The 24,341-nt window shown below is 38.1% G+C and overlaps 1 protein-coding gene across 3 annotated transcripts in view; it reads left to right on the top strand.

Annotated features, from left to right (window-relative positions):
• Window positions 1-280: 280 nt before the first annotated feature.
• LOC106877697 (protocadherin Fat 4) overlaps window positions 281-24,341 on the top strand; it is a 133,235-nt gene continuing 109,174 nt past the window's right edge. Inside the window, exons 1-4 of one of the 3 annotated variants that reach the window (XM_089339770.1) lie at window positions 281-451; window positions 15,418-15,580; window positions 16,875-16,925; window positions 22,518-22,675. In XM_089339770.1, the coding sequence (XP_089195896.1) occupies window positions 15,505-15,580; window positions 16,875-16,925; window positions 22,518-22,675 (285 nt within the window). In that variant the 5' untranslated portion in view covers window positions 281-451; window positions 15,418-15,504. Of the gene's footprint in view, window positions 887-15,417; window positions 15,581-16,874; window positions 16,926-22,517; window positions 22,676-24,341 lie in introns of all 3 variants that reach the window. The other 2 variants (XM_089339769.1, XM_089339771.1) reach the window with 2 other exon arrangements.

Below are 24,341 nucleotides of genomic sequence, written 5' to 3'. Positions count from 1 at the left end.
TGTTTGTGCTGGGATAGATTCAGTGAGTGTGTCTGTGTGTGCTAATTGCTTATCTTCTTTTTCTTCTTCTTCACCTTTCCTCTTATCTCTCCCACTCTTTGTTCCTCTCTCTCCCTCCCTCCCTCTCTCTCTCTCTCTCTCTCTCTCTCTCTCTCTCTCTCACCTGAGGATTTGTTTCAGTGTTGAATGGAGGGAGTGTTATCACTGAGTTTCAAGTATTTATATCTTTATTTCATTGTAACCAACAGCAAAAGACTAGAGAAAGGGAGAGAGAGAGAGAGAGAGAGAGAGAGAGAGGAAACGTGTGAGACAGTGTGGTGAGAGTGGATAAGGAAGAAAATTGAGAAAGAGGGGGGGAGAGAAGGAGGGGCGGGAGAGAAGGTGGGGCAGGAGTGATAGTGAAAGAGAGGAGAGAGAGCAAGAGCTGCAGGAAATCGAGAGGACGAAAGAGGTAAGTGTACCTGGACAGGACTTTACAAACATTTGTACACACACACACACACACACAGACACACACACAAGTCATTTAGACACAAGTTATAGTTAAACAGTGAGAGTGTAACAAAGAGGTGAGGTGTTTTATAGTATAGAACCTTGTGCAAAGAACAGTGGAATATCACATGAAGTATAACAGAAAGTTGGGATTTGCATAGAAGATCCTTGAGACTGGGTGAGTATACCACAGCTGTAATTGTACACTCTCTCCCCAGTTATTGTGGAATATCCAATTGGAGATCTTTTAAGCTTGGTTGACAATATATATATGTGTGTGTGTGTATATATATATATATACACATACCTGTAATTTTACAAGGCTTACTTCAAGAACCATTGGATATCCGTATGAAGATATCACTACATGAAAATTAACATTATTGTTTAACCAGTAAGTGATGAAACCTCTTCTTAAATGTTTATTATCTGTTTTAGGGACTAATTAATGCCTTTGTTTCTTTACTGTGAGTTTCTTTTTCTTTCTGTTGTCAACTCTGATCACAAATACCAACTATTTGCAACCTTTTTGATCCACAACACATTGAATAATGTGTTCAAGGTATCATGTGTGTGTGTGTGTGTGTGTGTGTGTGGCTTACTTTAAAAACTTAAACCACATCTGTTGATCATATGTAGTATACTTGTTGTAGATCATATGTGATTTAAAAAAAAAGTGCTTTGATAAAATGATTGTAAACATTATGATCAAAGATGTTTCTAACCCCAATCTTTTCCATCATTCCTCACATATAGCTCAGGCCACTTTGTCCAATATGTAATCCCTTTCTTTAAAAGTCAGTAGTGTGTTTCATGAGCTGGTGTTGACCCAAGGTCAACCATGAGAGAACATACCTATAAGCAAAGGCACTCCATCCATGATAATTTCATTGATTTAGTGATATCTTGGACTGTTAGCCATTGTGTCCTTCCTTTTTCAAGATAGTTGATTTGAGTAAGATTTGTCTGCTATTTCTAGCAGGTCAAACAACTATGTAGGGGCTTCCTTGTCACCTCATTTGCTGTTTGTTTGTTGTTGTTACCTCAGCCTAGGTCATCCCTGGTTGAGCAAACAATAGGCTTCATCCATTGTTTGGTTGTTGTTCTTATTGTTATTGTTCTTATTTAGCCTTGTGTTAGTCCTAATCAAGCAGACCTATAGTAAGAGACATTCCCACCATGACCTTCCCATAATTTTTAGGAATAACCTGGATTAACCATATCCAATTTATCCTTTCCTTATTCAAGTTTTGTAAGCTGTTGATTTGTGGGAGATTTTGTTGCTATTTCTAGTAAGTTTATTATTGTTTAATAAGTTGGTCAGAGGTTGGGATATTTATCTTGTTCGATAGGCAGTAGGGTGTATTTCTGTGATTTTCTTTTGTTTTTGTTTTTTGGTGGGGGAAGAGTTTGTTCTTACTTTTTGTTTTGCCTATTTATAACTTTGTTTTTCTGTTCATCATCATCATCATTGTCATTTAGTGTCCACCTTCTATGCTAGCATGGGTGGGATGCCTGTTCATTTGTTTTAATTATTTAGACTCTACTATTAATTTTGATTAAAAAAAGAATTAGTTTAATTAAAGAATACCTTAGCTGTTAGTGGAAAGATTGTATCTGCCTAAACAGTTTGCCGAAGTTTGAACCAATGTGGTCTTCATGGATGCATTCCTTGTAGGAAGCCTCTCCTCACTACCAGGCATAGATCAAGTCGTCTTTCTTTTGCCGAAACCTCTGTGAGTAAGGGGAAGGGGTTTGAGAATAAAATTCTTTTTTCTGACGAGATTAAAATCAACTTGTTTAGATCAGATGGTATTAAACGAGTACGGTGATGACCAGGTGAAGATAATAGTGACAAATACACCATGCCTACTGTGAAACATGGTGGCGGAAGTGCATGAGTGTGGCTGGTGTGGGAGGAGTCACATTTATTGAGAGAACAATGGATTCGTGGCTTTATTGTGACATATTGCAGAAAACAATTTTGGAAAGCATCAAGGAACTCGGAAGACATTCCATGTTCCAACATGATAATGATCCTAAACACATTTCAAAGATGACAACTAAGTTTTTATCAGATAAAAAGATAAAGGTATTACTTTAGCCTACCATGTCACCTGATTTAAAACCAGCAGAACATCTGTGGAGTGTTTTGAAAAGGATGGTTGCGCAGCGTAAAACCTCGTAATATGGTACAGTTGAAAAACATCATTCAGGATGAATGGAGGTTGATTCCATCGGTTATATGCAGAAATTTAGTTGACTCTCTGCCCAGAAGACTTAATGCAGTCATTGAAAGCAAGGAGGACAGTTACACCAAATATTGAATATAGCAAATACCGTAATCCCTCGCCATATCATGGTTCACCTATTGCGGTTTATCATTTTGATTCCTCCATGGTGTTGTTTTACATTTATAATAATATAAACATGTACAAGTTATAAAAATAATAAAAAAAACTATGCAGTACAATGCTGTTTCTACTTCATGGATTTTCACTTATCACGGGGTGGGGGTTGGAACAAAACACCTGTGAGAGTTGAGGGATTACTGTAATTTTTTAGAGTGTACATATTTTTGTATTGTTTGAAAATTAATATTTTGTTCATATCTTTGAAAATGTTTATTGTTTTGTATTCCAAATTTGTATAATATTTGCGTGTATAATATATTTTATTTAGTATAAATTTCATTTGATTTCCTTCAATATTATCAGAGTAATGACAATTTTACTGATATTTTTTAGGGGTGTACATACATCTGTGAGATAGTGTGTATGTATGTATGTATATATATATATATATATATATATATATATATATATATATATATATATATATATATATATGGGGTGTCAATTGGACTTCTGCTCCATGAAGCTTTGGGTGAAATGAAGATCAGTCCCTGTCAAGGTGGTAAAGTGGACCACTGCTAATGGTGAGGTGAGAGCATTATGGATGGCAGTGATCCCACCGAGATTGGAACTACTGTTCCAATGTAGTGTGAAGCACTATATTGATACAGGAGATTGAGAAACCAGCTCAAAGGGTAGAACCAGAGCAGTATAAAGAATTGGAACTTTCTGAAGGAGAAGTCAATGGGGAAAATGTTTGAGAGATAAAAGAAATGTGGAGTCAGAATTGTAAAACTTTCATCAAAAAGAGACTAAATCCTTCCACGAAGTCAAAGAAAAGCATACACACCATTTGCAGGAATGTGATAAGAAAAACCTGAACCAGAAAATGGGTAATTTAATGGAAGAAAATGAGAAACTAAAAGAGCAAGTGTTCTCACTGAACAGTGGCATCAGCAGATTGTCACAAAGTGAATTTCAGCTGATCTGGGAAATCAATGAATGAGAGATGAATATTTTACAAAACAAAAAAATGGATGAGATGCGGCACTACATATGTAAAAGCTTGCTGCAGAAAAGAGGGAATATTGTAGCGTACTTGTTGTGCCTGCTCAGGTCATTTCAGGGCTAAACATAAAAGGTTTGGAAGGGATGAAGCGGGCAGCTACAACGTACAAAACACAACAGCCCTTAATGGAAGTCATGAAAGATATATAAGGAGCTCAACTGACAGGACTCTTCCTATTTCCCCTTTTTGGCAGTCAGCTCGCCAACTGCCCACAGCTAGGACTGCTAGCTCTCTTTCTTTGCTTCAACGTCCTACATGTGGTGTTGTGATGCCTCTGTCACAGTAGGTACTTTCTGACAATATATTCGCTCACTCTGTTTTTTAAACGGTACATGCTAGAATGCCATAACATTGTTATATTTAGTGAGTGTCTATTCTTCATTTACATGCCACCCACACCTAATCAGCACATCACTAACCTAACAGTGTAAACACTCATATACTCACTAAAATATCTTCCAACTCTCAAGATTTTGAATTGAAATTACAGAGTTTAAGATGGAAATTATTTCACTATGGTGGAAGTAAAGCAGCTTCAATTTACAGAAAATAATTATCAAAAGTTATACATTGTCGGGAGGGGGAGGGTAGTGTTATGAATAGAAAATTATATTCAGATAATTTCTTATTCATATGACATGAATTAGAACACTGATCTTTGGTTTTGCAAGCAAAGACGAAAAAATAATTCTTTGTGGTCAACTGACTGTTGAATGTATAGGCAGTATGATTTTGGCACACTTTTTACTCTGTGGATGAACTATAAAGGTTACTAGTGAACATGTGGCAAAGTTAGTTTGTGCTGGAAGCCGATGTGAATGGGTGGCAATGAAGTATGTGCTGGAAGCCGATGTGAATGGGTGGCAATGAAGTATGTGCTGGAAGCCGATGTGAATGGGTGGCAATGAAGTATGTGCTGGAAGCCGATGTGAATGGGTGGCAATGAAGTATGTGCTGGAAGCCGATGTGAATGGGTGGCAATGAAGTTTGTGCTGGAAGCCGATGTGAATGGGTGGCAATGAAGTTTGTGCTGGAAGCCGATGTGAATGGGTGGCAATGAAGTATGTGCTGGAAGCCGATGTGAATGGGTGGCAATGAAGTATGTGCTGGAAGCCGATGTGAATGGGTGGCAATGAAGTATGTGCTGGAAGCCGATGTGAATGGGTGGCAATGAAGTTTGTGCTGGAAGCCGATGTGAATGGGTGGCAATGAAGTTTGTGCTGGAAGCCGATGTGAATGGGTGGCAATGAAGTATGTGCTGGAAGCCGATGTGAATGGGTGGCAATGAAGTATGTGCTGGAAGCCGATGTGAATGGGTGGCAATGAAGTATGTGCTGGAAGCCGATGTGAATGGGTGGCAATGAAGTATGTGCTGGAAGCCGATGTGAATGGGTGGCAATGAAGTATGTGCTGGAAGCCGATGTGAATGGGTGGCAATGAAGTATGTGCTGGAAGCCGATGGCATTGAACAAGTGGTTCGAAGTCTGCTGGAAGACAGTGTGTGATGTTGATGTATGATGTGAGGAAAATCGATGCGAGCGGTCTTATGTTGTAGTTTGGTGCCATGCAGTCGATGTGAGGCTGTTGATGTGGGTGATGGTGCTGGGCAAATTTTTGTGGAACAGTTGACACAGTATTTGGTGCAGAGTGTGAAGTTGGTTTTGGTGGTTAATGTGAACAGTGGACGGTTGTGAACTTGGCAACATAAAGAAAGCAGAGTATGAAGTTGGTATCAGACTAAAGCAAATTCAAAAGTAACAACAGAGTCCAGTCGAAAAAAAAAAAGAAAAAGAAATAAAAAGAGAAAATAAATCATTAGACTGGTGAATAAAAGAAGAACTCACCAAAAGAAGTCTACACATTTCAGAGGTGGATGAAAGAACTCTCTAAAAACTCTTTAAAGAATTGTCTTTTTTTTTTTATAAATGTTTATTGCCCTCTTAATTAAAGTTCTTTTGTTTTGGTTATACTCAACGGTTTTGTTCATTATTCTCAACTCTCCTGATTCCTTTGACTACTGCTTCTGCTCTAAACAAGTTGGTTTGCTGAGCTGACCCGTGGTCTTCTGAGCTATCGGACACAGACTGTTGGAGCCTGTTGGGAGGTCACGTGGAGTATAACAATATTTAGTTTTATCCATGAATTACAATTTCCCCAATAGCAGCACACATCCCGATCAAATGCCAATTAGGAGAGATGAAGAGCATATGGGGTTAGGGCTTCAGGTTGACCAGGGAGAGAGGATTAGGGTGGCTACACAGCAAGGGTTAAATAGTCCACATGTATATGTATACCCAGGTTATACACTTATACTTGTATTTAGCAGTTATACACATGCATACAAGTATATGTTAGGGGAAGAGTCATCAAACTATCATAATTCATACACGCAGGACATAATGAGTTGCCAAGGAAACAACTCTTGCACGTTTAAATGAAAATGGTGGAACAGTGGTGGTGGGATTACAAAGAGGATCACTGTTTTTAGGGTTTACGAGAATCGTTTGTTGTCCCTTCATTATTACATGAACTTGAGAAAGATTTAGTAATTTCTAATTATCAATACTTTTAGGAGATTATACTAACAAATTTAGTAATCATGCATGCACACACAACACGTATGCACATGACACACACACACACAACACGTATGCACATGACACACACACACACAACACGTATGCACATGACACACACACACAACACGTATGCACATGACACACACACATACAGTTTTGGTGATGCAAACAAGAAAATAGAACTGAAAACATGAGTCCATATGCGTCTTTTATCACCATTGTCACCAGTATAGAAATGCATGATTTGAAACCAGTCTGATAAGTGCCAACGCATAAAACTCTCCATCACTCTGTAACTTTTGCCAATTATTAATGTGTACACACACACACACACACACACATGCACATACATGCACACACGTTTGTCCCTATTTCCACCTTTATGTGCCTCTGATATCATCTCTGGCATTGAGAAGAGTTTTGTATGTTAGCACACGCAAACAAAAGAAGAAACTTTGTTCTTTTATTTGTTCAAGCAGACATTCAAAAATTGCCTTTTTAGTGCGTGTGAATATTTATTTTACCGTTTTAATATATATTTATATATATTCATGTATGTGTGTGTGTGTGTATTGCTGTATTGAAGTATACACAAAAACAATTAGACCTCAATATATCAAAAAGAGGATAGTTTAAATAAAATATCAGGATATACGATGTCATAAAATGAAACTCTGAATTTCAAATAACCCACAATGGTGGATTATCATCTTCAACCAATGTCTATAACAAAATTATATTTTATTCAAAATATGTAGAAGAATATATTTTACAAAAGAAAAAGAAAACATCATCATCATCGTTTAACGTCTGCTTTCCATGCTGACATGGATTGGACGATTTGACTGAGGACTGGCAAGCCAGAAGGCTGCACTGGGCTCCAATCTGATCTGGCAGAGTTTCTACAGCTGGATGCCCTTCCTAATGCCAACCACTCCGAGAGTGTAGTGGGTGCTTTTACGTGCCACTGGCACGAGGGCCAGTCACAAAGTAATGGCAGGTTTTCATCAAGACAATTGCAAATTCTTTTCAACCAGCTCTCATGTTCTGACGTCCCCTTCGTCATCTCTCAGCTTCTCTCTACTGTCCTTGAACCTCTTATGCCAGTGAAAAAGTTAATCCATAAGCAATCTGCTGCATTTCATAAGTTTCTGTAGTATTTTTGCCCAGTTTAACACAAAACTTTATTGCAAAGCAAGCTTCCAAACATCCTAACTACATTCTGCAAACTAGTCACCTGTGACAAGCAGTGTTTAGTAGGATGTATTCAAAGCTGTTTGCTTCAATCTGGAATGGCAGAAGTTGGCGGGTCAGCTTATAAGGATATACTAAAATTATAATAATGTAGGACTATTATAACTGTCCCTCCTAAAAAAAAACGCCTCAAAGCTTCTGGAAAGCACCATGTATGTCTGGGTTTTCCTATTTCAATAGATGGAGTAAATATACTTTAAGAACCATAAAACATTTATGAAGAAGACAACTATAAAATCTTTTTGCTGATTTTAGAAACTGATAACAAACCAGCAATTTATTACAATGCCTGAAAACAAAAAAAATCATTTTTCCGATTCTTTTTTTCTAATCCTTCTTCTTCCTTGACCAGTTAATTCTCAACAGTGGTTTGTTTTTGTTTCTAATATGTAAAAGTGATTTTGTGAGCAATTTTGTGTAAGTACAAATTCTAGGTAATTCAAGATACTCAGCAAATGACTTTTATACATAATTCTGATGTGCCTGACTCATCACATACCATTTCCACAATTCAAAGGACACCTTGATAACAGTCAACAACTGCATATATATCATTGCATAACAGCTAGATTGATAAAATCAAATTCAGATGATGCAATTGTAAATTGACATATTAAAAGGACTGGCTTCCACTATTCTTTTTGTTTGTAATTTTATATATATATATATATATATATATATATATATATATATATATATATATATATATATAAACTGTGTATCACTCTTTATTGCAGGTCAAATTTTTGTTGATATTTTGAATATAGTGCCAGTGAAATGTAAAAAAAAAACAAAGTATTCAGTCAAAACTATGGAGTTGATGGTGTTAGGACATCCAGCCATAGAAACTTAGTCTTTAGACCAATAGTATCACATCTAACCTTCCAGTCCATGCAGCCATGAAACATTGGACATTATTAAGGAATAAATCTACTTATATACACACTTGACTGTGTCTCAGTCTACATTTGCTCTATAAAAACATATTCTACCATTTTGGAATCAGGATGATCCCAGAATTGAAAATCTGCCCTTCATTTGGTTCTTGAACATCCAGCATTGGGATCTGATTGAAAAGCATTTGGGTTGCTATTTCTAGCAGGTAAAGCTTGGCTGATTCATGCCATCTTGCTTGGCATTTGTCAGATGACATCAGAAATGAAAGGGGGAAATAAATGACATTCACTTCATTAATTTTATGTTGAGATAAGAACTCTGGGACAAATTGGTGAACAGTTGGAATTCAACTTGGGACTGGAACAATAGAATAATTGCATTACAGAATGAATTCTCATCTGTCCTTAACCACTGGGGTATATAGTCATTATAGACATATTGTAGTCATGCTATTTAGCTCTCTTTAGGTTTGGAGTGCAAGCCCCAATTTGCCGAAATGACTGAAACAAGTAAAAGAATAAAAGAGTAAAGGAATATTTACGCCTACTTCTAGATTCATTATGATGCTTGTTTATGATTTTAAATAGTCTGATATATTGTAATTAGAGATTAATACAGAGAATAGTTCATAATTCCAAAGTATAACAAACTAGAAAAGCACTCGGAGAGTGCAGACCTCTGCTAAACAGCTCATTTCCACCCATATACACGCATGGTGGAAATCGCCCAATTTCCCAAACCAATGCTACCAAAAAACATAACCTCCTTGGAGGGGGTAAAAAAAAAATAACACAGCCAAATGATTTTAAGAAAAAAAGCCCTTTTGAAAACAGGAATCATCTGAAGCAGTTCACAATCACCAGCACTATCAGCAGCATCGTCATTGCTTCCACTTCCACCACACACACCGCCATCAGTGACGGTTACCTTGACAGTCACTTTCACCACCACAACCAATATAACCACTGCAATACCACCATCACACAACTAACACTATCATCAACACCATTACACATCATACTGCTCCTGTTGCCATTATAACCACCGATACTATTTTATCCTCCTCCTCCCATACTTATCTTGACCATCGTCATCATCATCACTGTCTCTAAACAGCAACGCCACCATAGGTTACATGGAAACGATGCGTTTTCAAGGGAGATAATCAAAGAACGTAACATTGTAATACTTCATGTAAAGTAAATATAACAAATGAAAAATCCTTCAAAATCCATAAAAATTCTCGGATCACTTCCAAAATTTCATCATCTGTTCCTTGTGCCATTACCAACATATCCTGTAAATTTCATCAAATACCGTTCACAATCTTTTAAGTTATTTTGCACACAGACGGACAGACAGACAAACCAACGCCAATGTAAACATGACTTCGTCCTTGGTGGAGGTAACCTTATCTTATTGACAAGTAGCAATCAGGCATTCATGTTAACACCCATGATAAAAACAGAAGATAAAATAACTTGATAGGGTATTAATGCGAGTCAATAGCAGACAATACCATGCAGCATAGGATATCAAATTTCAAATGAATAGTTTTAATACTGAGAATACTTTAGAAAAACATAATATTGCTTAGTTACGATTAACAGTTGAGTCATGATCAGCTAAATAAGGATAATTTTGAATAATTGATTAACTCTTTAGCATTGGAACTAGTCATAGCTAGCCCAGATATTCCACCTGTTTTATGTTCAGACTAGACAGAGCTGGCTTCCCACTTGTTCCGTACAATGACATTCTAAAAATAAACAATTACATCATGAATATCTTGAAGCTAAAAGATAATGGATGATAAAATTAAAACTATGAAGTAATCTGAATGCTAAAGGGTTAAGTTAGAACAATTGGTTGAACTCTAATTTCTGTGATAGCCTATCTGAATGTAACAATGAACTACAATAATCGAGAACCATTGCATGTAAACTGTATTTAAAATTAAAAATGCTATTTATGATATTATTTTCAAACTGATTTTAGATAAAGTCAGATACATCAGTAAGTATATGTACCTATCATAGTACTGAACATTTCTAGTAGAAGCTGATTTGAAGTGTAAGTGTTAAAATACATCGGAATAACCAATAAAATTACTAACAAGCAAAAGTTGAATAAAACTGACACTAGGAAGTTATTACTTCTAAACTGTAATTTTTTCATACTGTATCATTGATGTGATTAATATCTGTAAGCAGAACTAGGAAAAGCGATTAGCACATGCATAAGTTTACATTTATATAGTTTCAATTATAATTAATATAAATCATGTGGATCCGATCCTATACCATCATATTCATTATGTTCCCTGCTTTAAAGATGTTCACATAAGCTTAACTACATGTAATGTTTTCACATAGACACAGTAGTATTTTGTACCCAGCAACAACAACAGCTATATGTGTGATTAGATATCTCTTGTCAATAGTAGAAATCAGTTGGAAGTTATGTGGCAACAGTGGGGTTGCTAGAGGATAGTTTGTAATCTGTCTGTGAACAATGAGACAAATCACTACCTTCCATTCTGGAATGTATTTCCATTATCTTCAAACCTGATATCATAGCAATAAAGTCCATTCTCAGACAAGCAGCTCTCTCTCTCTCTCTCTTTATTTCTTTCTCTCTTTATCTTTCTCCCTCTCTCTTTATCTCTCTCTCTTCTCTTTCTTCTTCCCCCCTCCCTATTTCATTCACCCTCTACTAGCTATCCATTCCTGCATTTTTTGCTCTTTCTATCTTTGCTTTTATCTTTATATATGAAACTGAGAATGTGTGTCTCTCTCTCTGTCTGTCTGCCCGTCTGTCTCTTTGTCTGTCTGTATGCATGCATCACTAAAACTCAAGAACTATCCAGCCAATTTCATTCAAATTTTGCACATGCCTTACTTACGGTCCATGCAGTGTCAGGGGTCAAAGAAAGTTTCAACTTCTTGCCTCATGCAAGCCTGGAGCAATCTCCTATCTCTTACACTATTTCAGTATTACATCTCAAAAGTGAAACAATAACATCTCTATTGTCATGTGAGATAATACTTTCAGTTTTAATAAGGAAACTATTAATACTTTCACTATGTATGTATGTATATATATATATATATATATATATATATGTTTCATTTCTATTACTTCCACTATGATATATTTATGTATGTATATGTATGTATGTAAATGTATGCATGTATATGTATGTATATGTATGCACATATATGTAACTATGTCTATGTATGTACACACATATAAGTATGTATATATTTATATATGTATATTTATGTGTATATATATATATATATATATGGGAGAATATACAAATAATAACAACAGACGAGGACAGGTGGTGTAAATAACAAAAGTATATATTAGTATGACGCTCGGGAATACGGAAAGTCTTTGACGTTTCGAGCTACGCTCTTCAACAGAAAGAATACGGAGACAAGGAGAAAAACACGGAGAAAAAAAATTGAATAGTGTTCAGTCAACGGTCAAGGGTATATATATATGTGTGTGTATATGGTATATATATATATCATCATCATCATCATCATCGTTTAACGTCCGCTTTCCATGCTAGCATGGGTTGGACGATTTGACTGAGGACTGGTGAAACCGGATGGCAACACCAGGCTCCAGTCTGATTTGGCAGAGTTTCTACAGCTGGATGCCCTTCCTAACGCCAACCACTCAGAGAGTGTAGTGGGTGCTTTTACGTGTCACCCGCACGAAAACGGCCACGCTCGAAATGGTGTCTTTTATGTGCCACCCGCACAAGCCAGTCCAGGGGCACTGGCAACGATCTCGCTCGAAAATCCTACAGGAGCCAGTCAGGCGGTACTGGCAACGGCCACGCTCAAAATGGTGCATCTCATGTGCCACCCGCACAAGAACCAGTCCAGGGGCACTGGCAACGATCTTACTTGGCTTGCCGGGTCTTCTCACGCACAGCCCATTTCCAAAGGTCTCGGTCCGTAGTCATCGCCTCGGTGAGGCCCAATGTACGAAGGTCTTGCCTCACCACCTCAGCCCAGGTCTTCCTGGGCCTACCTCTTCCACGGGTTCCCTCAACTGTTAGGGTGTGGCACTTTTTCACGCAGCTATCCTCCTCCATTCTCACCACATGTCCATACCAGCGCAATCGTCTCTCTTGCACGCCACAACTGATGCTTCTAATGTTCAGCTTTTCTCTCAAGATACTTACACTCTGACGGGTATTCACATTGACATTACACATCCAACGGAGCATACTGGCTTCATTCCTTGCGAGCTTACGTATGTCCTCAGCAGTTACAGCCCATGTTTCACTGCCATGTAGCATGGTTGTTCGTACGCATGCGTCATACAGTCTGCCTTTTACTCTGAGTGAGAGTCCCTTTGTCGCCAGCAGGGGTAAGAGCTCTCTAAACTTTGCCCAGGCTATTCTTATTCTAGCAGCTACACTTTCAGCGCACCCACCCCCACTACTAACTTGGTCGCCCAGATAGCGGAAGCTATCGACTACCTCTAGTTTTTCACCCTGGAATGAGATAGAAGTTGTTTCCTGTTTGTTTGCAGTCTTTATTGCACCTGAACATCTGCCACAAACAAAAACTAACTTGCTAGTTAACCTGCCTTTGATGTTGCTGCACCTCTTATGTGTCCATAGCTTGCACCGGGTACATCTTATAGAGTTACTACCTACTCCTTTTCTACATACTGAGCAGGGCCATCTACCTGAAGGGGTTTGTGTTTTATCTACCTTCCTACTTATTAGGATTTTGGTTTTAGCTAGGTTGACTCTAAGGCCCTTCAGTTCTAGACCTTGCTTCCACACCTGAAACTTCTCCTCTAGTTCTGATAGTGACTCCGCAATTAGGGCAAGGTCATCAGCATAGAGGAGCTCCCAGGGGCAACCTGTCTTGAACTCCTCTGTGATTGCCTGGAGGACTATGGTAAATAATAGGGTCTGAGGACGGAACCTTGGTGGACCCCTACCTCTACCCGGAATTCATTGCTGTACTCATTTCTATATATATATATATATATATATATATATATATATATATATATATATGTATATATAGATGTATATGTATGTATATATGTGTGTATATGTATATGTGCATATATATGTGTATGTATATATATGTGCATATATATATATATATATATATATATATATATATTTCGAGCGAGATCGTTGCCAGTGCCCCTGGACTGGCTTGTGCGGGTGGCACATAAAAGACACCATTTCGAGCGTGGCCGTTTTCGTGCGGGTGACACGTAAAAGCACCCACTACACTCTCTGAGTGGTTGGCATTAGGAAGGGCATCCAGCTGTAGAAACTCTGCCAAATCAGACTGGAGCCTGGTGTTGCCATCCGGTTTCACCAGTCGTCAGTCAAATCGTCCAACCCATGCTAGCATGGAAAGCGGACGTTAAACGATGATGATGATATATATGTGTGTGTGCAGGAGTGGCTGTGTGGTAAGTAGCTTGGTTACCAACCACATGGTTCTGGGTTCAGTCCCACTGTGTGGCACCTTCGGCAAGTGTCTTCTACTATGGCTTCAGGCCGACCAAAGCCTTGTGAGTTGATTTGGTAGACAGAAAGTGAAAGAAGCCTGTCGTGTATATGTATGTATGTATGTGTGTGTGTGTATGTGTGTGTCTGTGTGTGTGTGTCTGTGTGCGTGTGTATATGTTTGTGTGTCTGTTAGTTCCCCCAACATCACATGCGCTGTAGAGTATCTTGGAATAGCGGATGCTTATCAAAGTTTATTCATTTGTTTTCACACTGGTATAAAGGCCTACTTCAACTCAAATAGTGCTGCATTAAAACTGATTCCAGTGCACAACGGTGCAGTCATAACTGTTCATGCATTTAAGGACAGTGATTTAGGCTTCTTTATCCAGAAGTAGCTAAAACAAATATTAAACATCAGTTGGGAATTTTTTTATATCTGGTAGAGAAGTGCTGGTAAAGGTAAGTCTTATTATAGCAAATGCCTCATTAAGTACAATATACAATATATTGGTCATGTTGTATAATTCCAAGATTCTGGAGAAATTAGTTCTTGATAAGTATCCCCAGCATAAAGTAACTTTATGAAGTCACAAAGAACAACCTTAATTCCTTGAGCATCAGTACTGTTTATTGGGAACATCTTATACTGAACTGAAGTAAAATGTGTCCTATAACTAGGAACAAAAGCTTGAACTTCAAGAAAATATAAATCGCCCATCAAAGAGTAAAATTTAATGCGTGAAAACTGCATGCCAATCTGGGGTTGCATTACCCTTTTAAAAGCTGAATATTTTTGGTATGTAAGGTCATAGATTGCTGTGTAAATGGAGAAAACTTCGTGAGAAGCTGGATTCATGTTTTTGTTTGTCTCTGTTAATTGTTAGCCTGAGGATTCAAAGTGTTTTATAACAATGTAGCATAGTTTTTCTCCATAATTTGTGATTTTGCACCATTCTTTTGTTGTATGTTTTGGGTAAATTTGAAATAGGCAAATTTAATACTCCATTTATCATTGGATCTTAGGAGTGGTCTCTCAACATTATAAAGTTGGCTGCGTAGGAGAATGTTGAGTTACATGAGTAATCCATCCAAGTTGAGACTGAATGCCACATTTCCTGGAAAGATCAACATCATGAATTCTGCATTTATACTTTCTAAATTTTTCTTTAGCCATTCTAAGATTCTTAACACAGTATATTTAATGATTTTAACTTTCACTATCATTAATTTTTTAAAAAAATATTTTAAATAAATTTTCAGGCATAACAAGAAATTTCATCTACAGCATCAAAGAGTAGCAGGAAAAATAAAAACAAGAACAACTTCAACAACAAAACCAAATTTACTATGATGGCAATGAACATTTGTTTTGTACAGTGCATCTTTGTGCTATTTGGATTGGTTCATTTTGCTTCTGCAGCAAGTGAGTTGACAATATTTTATGTCTTTAGTAGTAGTAGTAGTAGTAGTAGTAGTAGTAGCAGCAGCAGCAGCAGCAGCAGCTGCTCTTGTTGCTGTTGCAATAGTTTAAAGGCGGTGAGCTGGCAGAATCGTTAGCATGCCGGGCAAAATGCTTAGCAGTATTTCGTCTGCTGTTACGTTCTGAGTTCAAATCCTGCCGAAGTCGACTTTGCCTTTCATCCTTTCAGGGTCGATTAAATAAGTACCAGTTATGCACTGGGGTCGATGTAATCAACTTAATCCTTTTGTCTCTCCTTGTTTTTCCCCTCTATGTTTAGCCCCCTGTGAGTAGTAAAGAAAAAAAAAAGTTTAAACCTAGGTCAACCTTCATGGAGCAGATCTTATGACGAAAGGCGTTCTAGTGTTAAATAGTTGATTTTTTTTTGTATGGGTGTGATTTGTTATGCAAGTGCATAGAGACTTCCTTGTTGGTAGCAATAGTAGCTACAATAGCAGAGGTAGTAGTATATATATATATATATATATATATATATATATATATATATGTATATATATATATTCTTGCATTTTTTAAAACTTCAGAGTATGACTTTGAGAAAGATTTGGTTGCTGTCTAGCTGATCAAGTGACCACAGGTTCCCTCAATTGCTTGATATCTTTTGTAATTGTCTAAGGTTCTGGGTTCAGTTCCATGTCTAGCAACATTTATTAGGGCCTCAAGTTGACTCAAGCTTTGTTAGTGAAACTGAATCTCCAGAAACTTTTCAGAAGCCTATCAGATGGACCATTATTTCAAAGACCCCAGCCTCATTGCGCATAATGACAATCTGAGTCTATAGAAAGATTAGATGAAAGGTACAAACGTCTGTGGGATACTCAGCTATTTAAAATAGCTCACAAATTATGAACTTGTATTTTATTGTGGGTCTCACTTGGGTTCTGTACCTCAGCTAACTTAGTTGTAGGAAATAAATACAAACTGTGGGAGCTGTATTCCAGCTTCTTTACCTCTGGTCATTTATTCTCAGGAGCAGATCCCGGAATCATATTTTAGTGTGTGTCTCACTCATTTGTGTGCTTCATGTCACTTTGCTGTTGGGAAAAAGTACCAGATTCACAGAGATAGGCAAGTATCCTATCCAAAGAAAGATTGATTTCTTATTTCAGAGAAAGAAAAGAGAACAAAACACCACATCAGTTTGTATGAGGCTCTTTCCTGAGGTGGGAAATATTTACATAGAATAAGATGTTTACTATTTAAGTGTTTTATTTATCTATTTTTGTTTTTATTTCAGATTGTGCAAATACACAGTTTGTAGGATTAAATGATAACCCTATCGAAACAGGTATGATATGTTTTTGATATGTTTTTGATATTTTTTTTATATCTTTCCAATATTTTTACAATTCTCCCTCTTTTTCTTTCTCTGCCTTCCCACTCCTCCTCCTCTTCATCTCTATACTACCACACCTGCTACCAACAACAAAACCAACAACACTTCCTGTTATGGGAGAATCCTGAACACACCCACATGACTGAAGGTGGACTAACCAATTACAATAAATAAGAACTGAGTGAACTGTTAGCAGAATAGTGGACGGTGTTAGTTTGAAGGTAGAGTCCATGTTGTGCGTTTAGTCATTTTGACCTGTGTAAGTCGCTTTGTTGATCACTTGTTGAAGGCCTCCCATTCCTATTGTTAATTGTTGAATTGTTGAATTGTTATTTTTGACTAATTGTTTTCTTCCCCATTTATGGGTGAAACGATGGAGAGCTAACCAGTTCCAGCTGGAAGTTATGCTGCAACAACTGGAGGAAAAGGGTTGACTGCTGATATGTTACAAGAGAAGTAGAAATAGATGAAAAGAAATTGAAGAAGTTTAATGAACTTGTAGTAAAGGAAGGTGCCAGCCTAAGGTTGACCCCCACCTAAAAAAAGTGACAGAGAAGACAACTAAAAGGACAGTAATTTATAGAACGCTGTCCACAGCAACCGAAAAGATTGAAATAGCTACTGTGGAAGCAGTAGCAGAATGTCTAAAGGACATTAAAAGCCTCACGACATTCTATACTAGAGGCAAGAAGTATGGCACAGTGGAGGTTCGGTTCGTGCGCGAAGAAGATCCGATAAAGCACTCCTCTGTGCCATTGAGATCATCAGAGTGGGTGCTGCTGCCAACCTAGTGTGGCAATCGTGTGGCCAGAGTTAGGATTGGCAGATTGCCCCTGGAGATTGACAAGGCGTGGCTGGTGGCAGCCATCCTCTACAATACGGAGGAAGAAACGAAAGTTCTGAAAGTCATAAGAACAACAGAACAATAACAGAAAGTCACACGAACAACATTGGGGATATGACCTGAAGGTGATGGTCCGAATCAGTTTAGCATAAAATTGCAGAGGAGGTCATATTGCCCGAGGAAGAGAGACTAAAAGTGGTGGTGGAGGGAAGACCGCCCATCTGCTACCAGTGTGGAGTACGGGGACACATGAAGGCGAGGTGTTCCCAGAAACATGAAGAGGAAGTAGAACAGGAGCAGCAGGGAGAGGAAGAGGAACAAAGAGTTGAGGAGCAAAATTAAGTAGGTGAAAAAAATACAGAAAATGTGGGAGAAAAATATACGGTAGGAAAGATAGAAGAAGAGAGAGCGAAGCACGAACTCACCACCTAAGAGTCTGCTGAAGAAAAGAAAGGAAAAACGTAGAGGAGACTCAGTGTGTGAGACCAGCTATATGAAGGGGAACGAACATGGAGGAGAAAGTGAGTGTGCAGAAAAGAAAGGAAGATAGAAGAGAGATGCCAACAACAACATTGTGTGAGAGAGATGCAGAGAAGAAAGAGATGCCGATACCAGTAACATCAGAAGAGACTAATGATAGAAAACAGGAAGAAGTACAGAAAGGGAAACACTTATGGACTATGATAAGATTTTTTAAAAGTGTGGAAATTGAGAAAAAAGTCACCAAGATGAAACATGTGATTAAGGTTAAATTATTGGAGAGTGAGTGCAACGAAGGCTTCAAAGCAGTCTTGCTTGAGGAAGAGAGAGAAGAGAGGTTGAAGGAAGTGTTTGGAGAGAGGATAGAAATATTGATGATACGGGTTCGGTTTGACGAATTGCTACCAGTGGTGGCATTTGAGGATTTAATACAGTATATGGTGCAAATGAAAGTAAGTAAAATTTTAAAAAAAGTGACTTTAAAAAAAAAGATACAAAAAGAATAATGAACCGAGTGTTAAATGTTACACGTAAACAGTTAAATGACACTGCCTGTGAGTGGGAGGGGAGCAGGTAAGACATTTCATTTCCATTTTATCATTATAATTCATAATTTCACTCGTTATATGTTTTGTGTACCCCACTGTGTTGTGTTGTCTGTCCATGTGTCAGCCCTTCTTTGTATGAGCCTGTGTGCTTAAAATAAAGAAATAGGTGTTAGTTTTACTGTTACCCTGTTACCCTGTTACTCCCCATAGAAAAATTAACCCACCAATTAATATTTTAAGTTTAGTCATTTACTCAACGCCCTGAAGCATCAGATATGCGAAATGGTATGATTTAATATATTAAGCCTTTCATCTTCTTCTTGAGGCTCTTCCTCTTTTCTTTTCTGTATTTTTCTTCACTCTGATGAAGCTCCATGTTCCAGATCAGATGTGTTACCAAATATGATGAATATTATTTTCAGAATTTTCAATGGCAAACACAATCTGTATCACGTCCTCAGGTTGTTGTTTTTTGTTGTTGTTTTTTTTGTCTTTTTCCTTTTTTGAACTTATATATATATATAGGGAGAATTCACAAAAAAAAACAAAAGATGAAGACAGGTGGTGTAGGAAACAGATGTATTAGTATAACGCTCAGGAATTGAAAAAGTCTTTAACATTTCGAGCCTACGCTCTTCCACAGAAAGAAACAAGGAGAGAAACAAGCAGAGAAAAGAAATGTGTGTAGTGGTTAGTGATCTATTATGGCGAATATATATATACATACGAGGAAGTACCCAAAAGTAACTAGAAATGTTCTCTGTAGTTGAGGCTTCTGCAGCTAGAAGCCATTTGATGTGATCCTTGGACATCTGTCTACTATCTGGTAGCATCCAGTGAGGTCATACTGCCACGTGGGTGTGTCTTTGTTTTGCAGTGCTTCCCCCCACTTTGCTGATTTTTGCGATTGCTGGAATGAAGGAACAGCATGCTTGCATTAAATTCTGTTTTCTGCTGGGAAAAACGACGGCTGAAACAGTTGTCATGTTTCAAATCGCTTACAAGGATGCTGCCATGAGCAAAACACAAGTTTACAACTCGTTTTCAAATGCTTTAGGAATGATTAATTGTTGCTTGAAGACCAACCTCATTCAAAGCATTCAATGACCTCCTGAAATAAAATGAAAACAGTATGAAAATTCATGAACTGATCTTGGAGGACTGTCATCAAACAATTGATGAACTTGTTGTTATGACTGGTGTGTCCTGGAGCTCCTGCCAACAAATTTTGTGTGAGGAATTGCAAATGAAAAGAGTTGCAGCAAAATATGTGTCTTGCTTGCTCACGGAAATGTGAGACAGTTTTTGATCAAAAATTGCACTACCCCGCTTATCCACCTTTTCTATTCACCTGATCTTGTTCCCTGCAACTTTTTTTGTTCCCCTGAATGAAAAAAGTACTTAAAAGGGCCATATCAAGAGCTTCAAAGGAAACCTTATGGCTCATTGTCGCTTCATCCCAGATGATCAACCCAGAGGTTTGCCTTTTATAGAATCACGACCGATGTTGCAGTTTGCCTTCTCTTTCTTGGACAGGTCCAAAGGGAGTTTGAAACAGGAGTGAACTGTGCAGCTACCACTTTGCAGTCCCCACCACTAGGAACATTCCCATAAGCAAGAAACTGAAAGAAACCCATTGCATTTGTGTGTGTGTGTGTGTGTGTGTGTGTGTGTGTGTGTGTGTGTGAGTATGTGTGTGTGTGTGTCTTCTTGTCTTGACATTGTATGACTGTAATGAGTGTCGTTGCCATACAAGCAGTGTCATTCATTTCCAATATTCTTCAAAAACATGTCTGGTCATCGGGCACATAGCCAGCCCATTGTAACTGGTGGTGGTGGTAGAGGGGGGGGCTTTCTCGATAGCTGGGGGTACTGAACAGAACCCTAAAAACCATACTGTTTATAAAATTCAATTATGTTTTTCAAGAAAATTCACAGCACAAAATAATAAAATCAGGTTACATTTATTTAATGCAGCTGCAATCTACAGTAATGTAATGCAAAAAATTTAAGAAACTCATTCTTGTCTATAATTAATTTGTATTTATTAAGAGAAGCAAGTATCACGAGGTTTGATTTTTGCGGATGCTTCACATTTCATCAAAAGGGATTCACAATTTGAGTTAGTGTCAAAAACGATGACTCGTATGTGGCTAGACTCAAATGTTAATGTTGCTCCATACAATAAATAAACATTTGGAAAGGCATCCTGTACAATATGTTAAGATCCAAGAATATCCAGCAGTGTCATCATAATTTGTTTGGATGTGTATTCTTTAGCCACAGTAAGTTCAGACCTGAAGGCTGATTTATTGTAATTAACTAAATTGCTCAAAGTTTTTAATGTATCAAAATCCGAAAATTCCTCGGAGATTGGTAGTAGGCTTGCCAAGGAAGAATATATGTGGTCATTTTGCTCTGAAAATCTATTATTTAGCTCTCTCAAGCTTTCATCAATGATGGCGAAATAAATTTTGCAGCGAAAAATTATCAAGTCATCTTGTGATGATACTGGGACTTCAATGACAATCAGAAAAACGTTGGGACCCACAAGCTTTTCGATGCATGCAATCCTCAATAACATTAAATTGATTCATTTGTCTCAGAATTTCATCAAATATTAAAGAGTCTCTTAGTTTGGTTATTTCACTCTTGGCAATCTTGAGAAGCTCAAGGCCATGAGGTATAATCGCAATTGTGACTCTGAAGCTGTTTGTCTGCTGGTCTAATTATATGCAAAAACTTACTCAGAACAAGGGCTAGAAAAACAAACCTTTTGAAACGAACTTGATGTAAAAGTTGCCTCAATACATGTTTTTGAATCTGATGAATCTGTCCACTCGGTTAGCAAACCAACAATCTTGGAGTGGTTTTCTGTTACAGAAGCAATGGCACTGAAATGTCCTGACCACCTATGCTCCATAAGATGCGGCAATTTCAATCCTTTGCAGAAACTAGCCATCCTTCGCTGTTTAATAAAATTACGAAGAATATTAATGGTGTTGAAGAATGTTGCTAACTCCAGAATCCACTTTATTGTGTTGACCCTGTGTGTGTGTATGTGTGCTTTACCAGTACCATAAATCTCTCTGTCCTTCTCTCTCTGTCCCTCTCTCTCTGTCCCTCTCTCTCTGTCCCCCTCTCTCTGTCCCCCTCTCTCTCCCTGTGTGTGTGTGTGTGTATGTGTATATATGCACACACACACACACACACACACACAACATGTGTACCTAGAAGATTTTTGTCACCAGAGATAAAGTAGTCAGTACTCTTAGACACACCCGCACACATAAGTCTGTCTTCAGTTTATTTCTCCAAAGGGAATTAAGATGGCATTGCTTTCAGTACTGACCAGTTCTATACTACACACACTCACACACACACACACACACAACAGAGGGTAGGGGGCACGCCATTGCCCCACCCACCCACACAGCCACATGCCTGCTGGTCATGAAGCCAGGATACAAGTGAGAGTTTGTGATAGAGAGTCTGACTCAATAAATTCCACTGTGACTCACACAAGCATAGAAGACAATGACGATGATGATGGTGGTGGTGGTGGTGAGTAGGAGGAGGAGGAGGATGGTGATAATAATTTCTGTAAAAATTCATAAGACACTTAAAATATATATGCATTCAATATTTTAAATTACTTCTTACTCTTTTCAGAAAGTTCAAATGTAACATTCTATGGATTGAAACCATTGGAAAGTGTCTGCCCAATTCATAATTATTGTTTCAATGTATCTGGGCTGAGTGTTATTGGATCAGTGCAGCAGGGAAAAAAACTTCTGGAGTTGGATAAAGAAGTGGATAAAGAAGAGAAGGTAAAATCATTTGAAATAATTTGAGACTTATATGAATATTCTAAACTTCTTTATAGATGTTTCTTTCCAAAAGCATACATTCACAGTTAGAGTTTCACTCAGGGGAAAGCGATGCTTATTGATAAAAAAAAAAAATTAATAATTGCTGGAATAATTTTCCTTTGCTGTGTGCATGTTCGAGTTATAGAGAAATGCTATATTTTATAAAAATATTATATTTAAAATACAACAATTACTAAAACACAGTTGATGTTAAATAATTACACTGGAGAACACACATTTTATTGACTGATATCTAACACTTGATTCTAAAGAATATGAGTGTGCTGAATACAAACTTGATTTGGCTCTATCCGGTCCTGATTCTGGTCAACAGCTTCTGTGTCATTTTCCAGATTTTTTCAAATTAGGACTAAAAAAATTAAGTCACATCTTCAGATTTATTTTCAAGTTTCACAAACACAAGCAGTTCAAACTACTGTAGCATGGCAGTTCACACACATGCATCATAAAATTTACCTTTCACCCTGAATAAGAGGCCTTTAGTTGCCCGCAGGGGTAGGAACTCCATGAACTTTGCCCAGGTTATACTTACTCTAGTCACTACTCTCTCAGAGCAACCACCTCCACTACAGACTTGGTCGCCTAGGTAGCAGAAGCTATCAACTACTTCTAGTTTCTCCCCCTGGCATGTGATGGAATCAGTTTTCTGTACATCTTCAGTGTTTATTGCCCCTGTGCATCTGCCACACACAAAGACTATCTTCCTGGTTAACCTTCCTCTGATATTGCCACACTTTTTATGTGTCCATAGCTTACACCAGGTACATCGTATAGAGTTTCTACCCATGCCTTTTCTACAGATCTAGCAGGGCCATCTACCTGAAGGAGTTTATGAGTTGACAGCCTTCCTACTTACTAAGGCTTTGGTTTTTGCTAGGTTAATCTTAAGGCCCTTTGATTCTAGACCTTGCTTCCACATCCTAAACTTCATCTCCAGTTCTGGCAGTGACTCGGCTATTAGAGCAAGGTCATCAGCATAGAGGAGCTCCCAGGCGCAGCCTGTCTTGGACTTCTCTGTTATTGCCTGGAGGACTATAATGAATAAGAGGGTGCTGAGGACTGATCCTCGGTGAACCCCTACTTCTCTCTCTCTCTCTCTCTCTCTCTCTCTCTCTCTCTATATATATATATATATATATATATATATATATATATGTATGCATATATACATCGTCATCATCGTTTAACGTCCGCTTTCCATGCTGGCATGGGTTAGACGGTTTGACTGAGGACTGACGAGCCAGATGGCTGCACCAGGCTCCAATCTGATCTGGCAGAGTTTCTACAGCTGGATGCCCTTCCTAACACCAACCACTCTGAGAGTGTAGTGGGTGCTTACACATCCCACCGGCATGAGGGCCAGTCAGGTAGCACTGGCAATGGCCACACTCAAATGGTGTTTTTATGTGCCACCTGCACAGGAACCAGTCCAGTGTCACTGGCAACGACCTCGCTCGTATGTTGTTTTTCATGTGCCAGTAAGGTGATGCTGGTAACGATCATGCTCGAATGGTGCTTTTTTTATGTGCCACCGGTATGGGGAGCCACTCCGCAGCCCTGGCCACAATCACACTCGGATGGTGCTCTTAGCGCTCCACTGGCA

The sequence above is a fragment of the Octopus bimaculoides genome, chromosome 22, assembly GCF_046866305.1.
Source record: "Octopus bimaculoides isolate indiv1 chromosome 22, ASM4686630v1, whole genome shotgun sequence".
NCBI lineage: Eukaryota > Metazoa > Mollusca > Cephalopoda > Octopoda > Octopodidae > Octopus > Octopus bimaculoides.
Note: the sequence above shows the minus strand (reverse complement) of the source record. Positions and strands in the feature narration are given on the sequence as shown.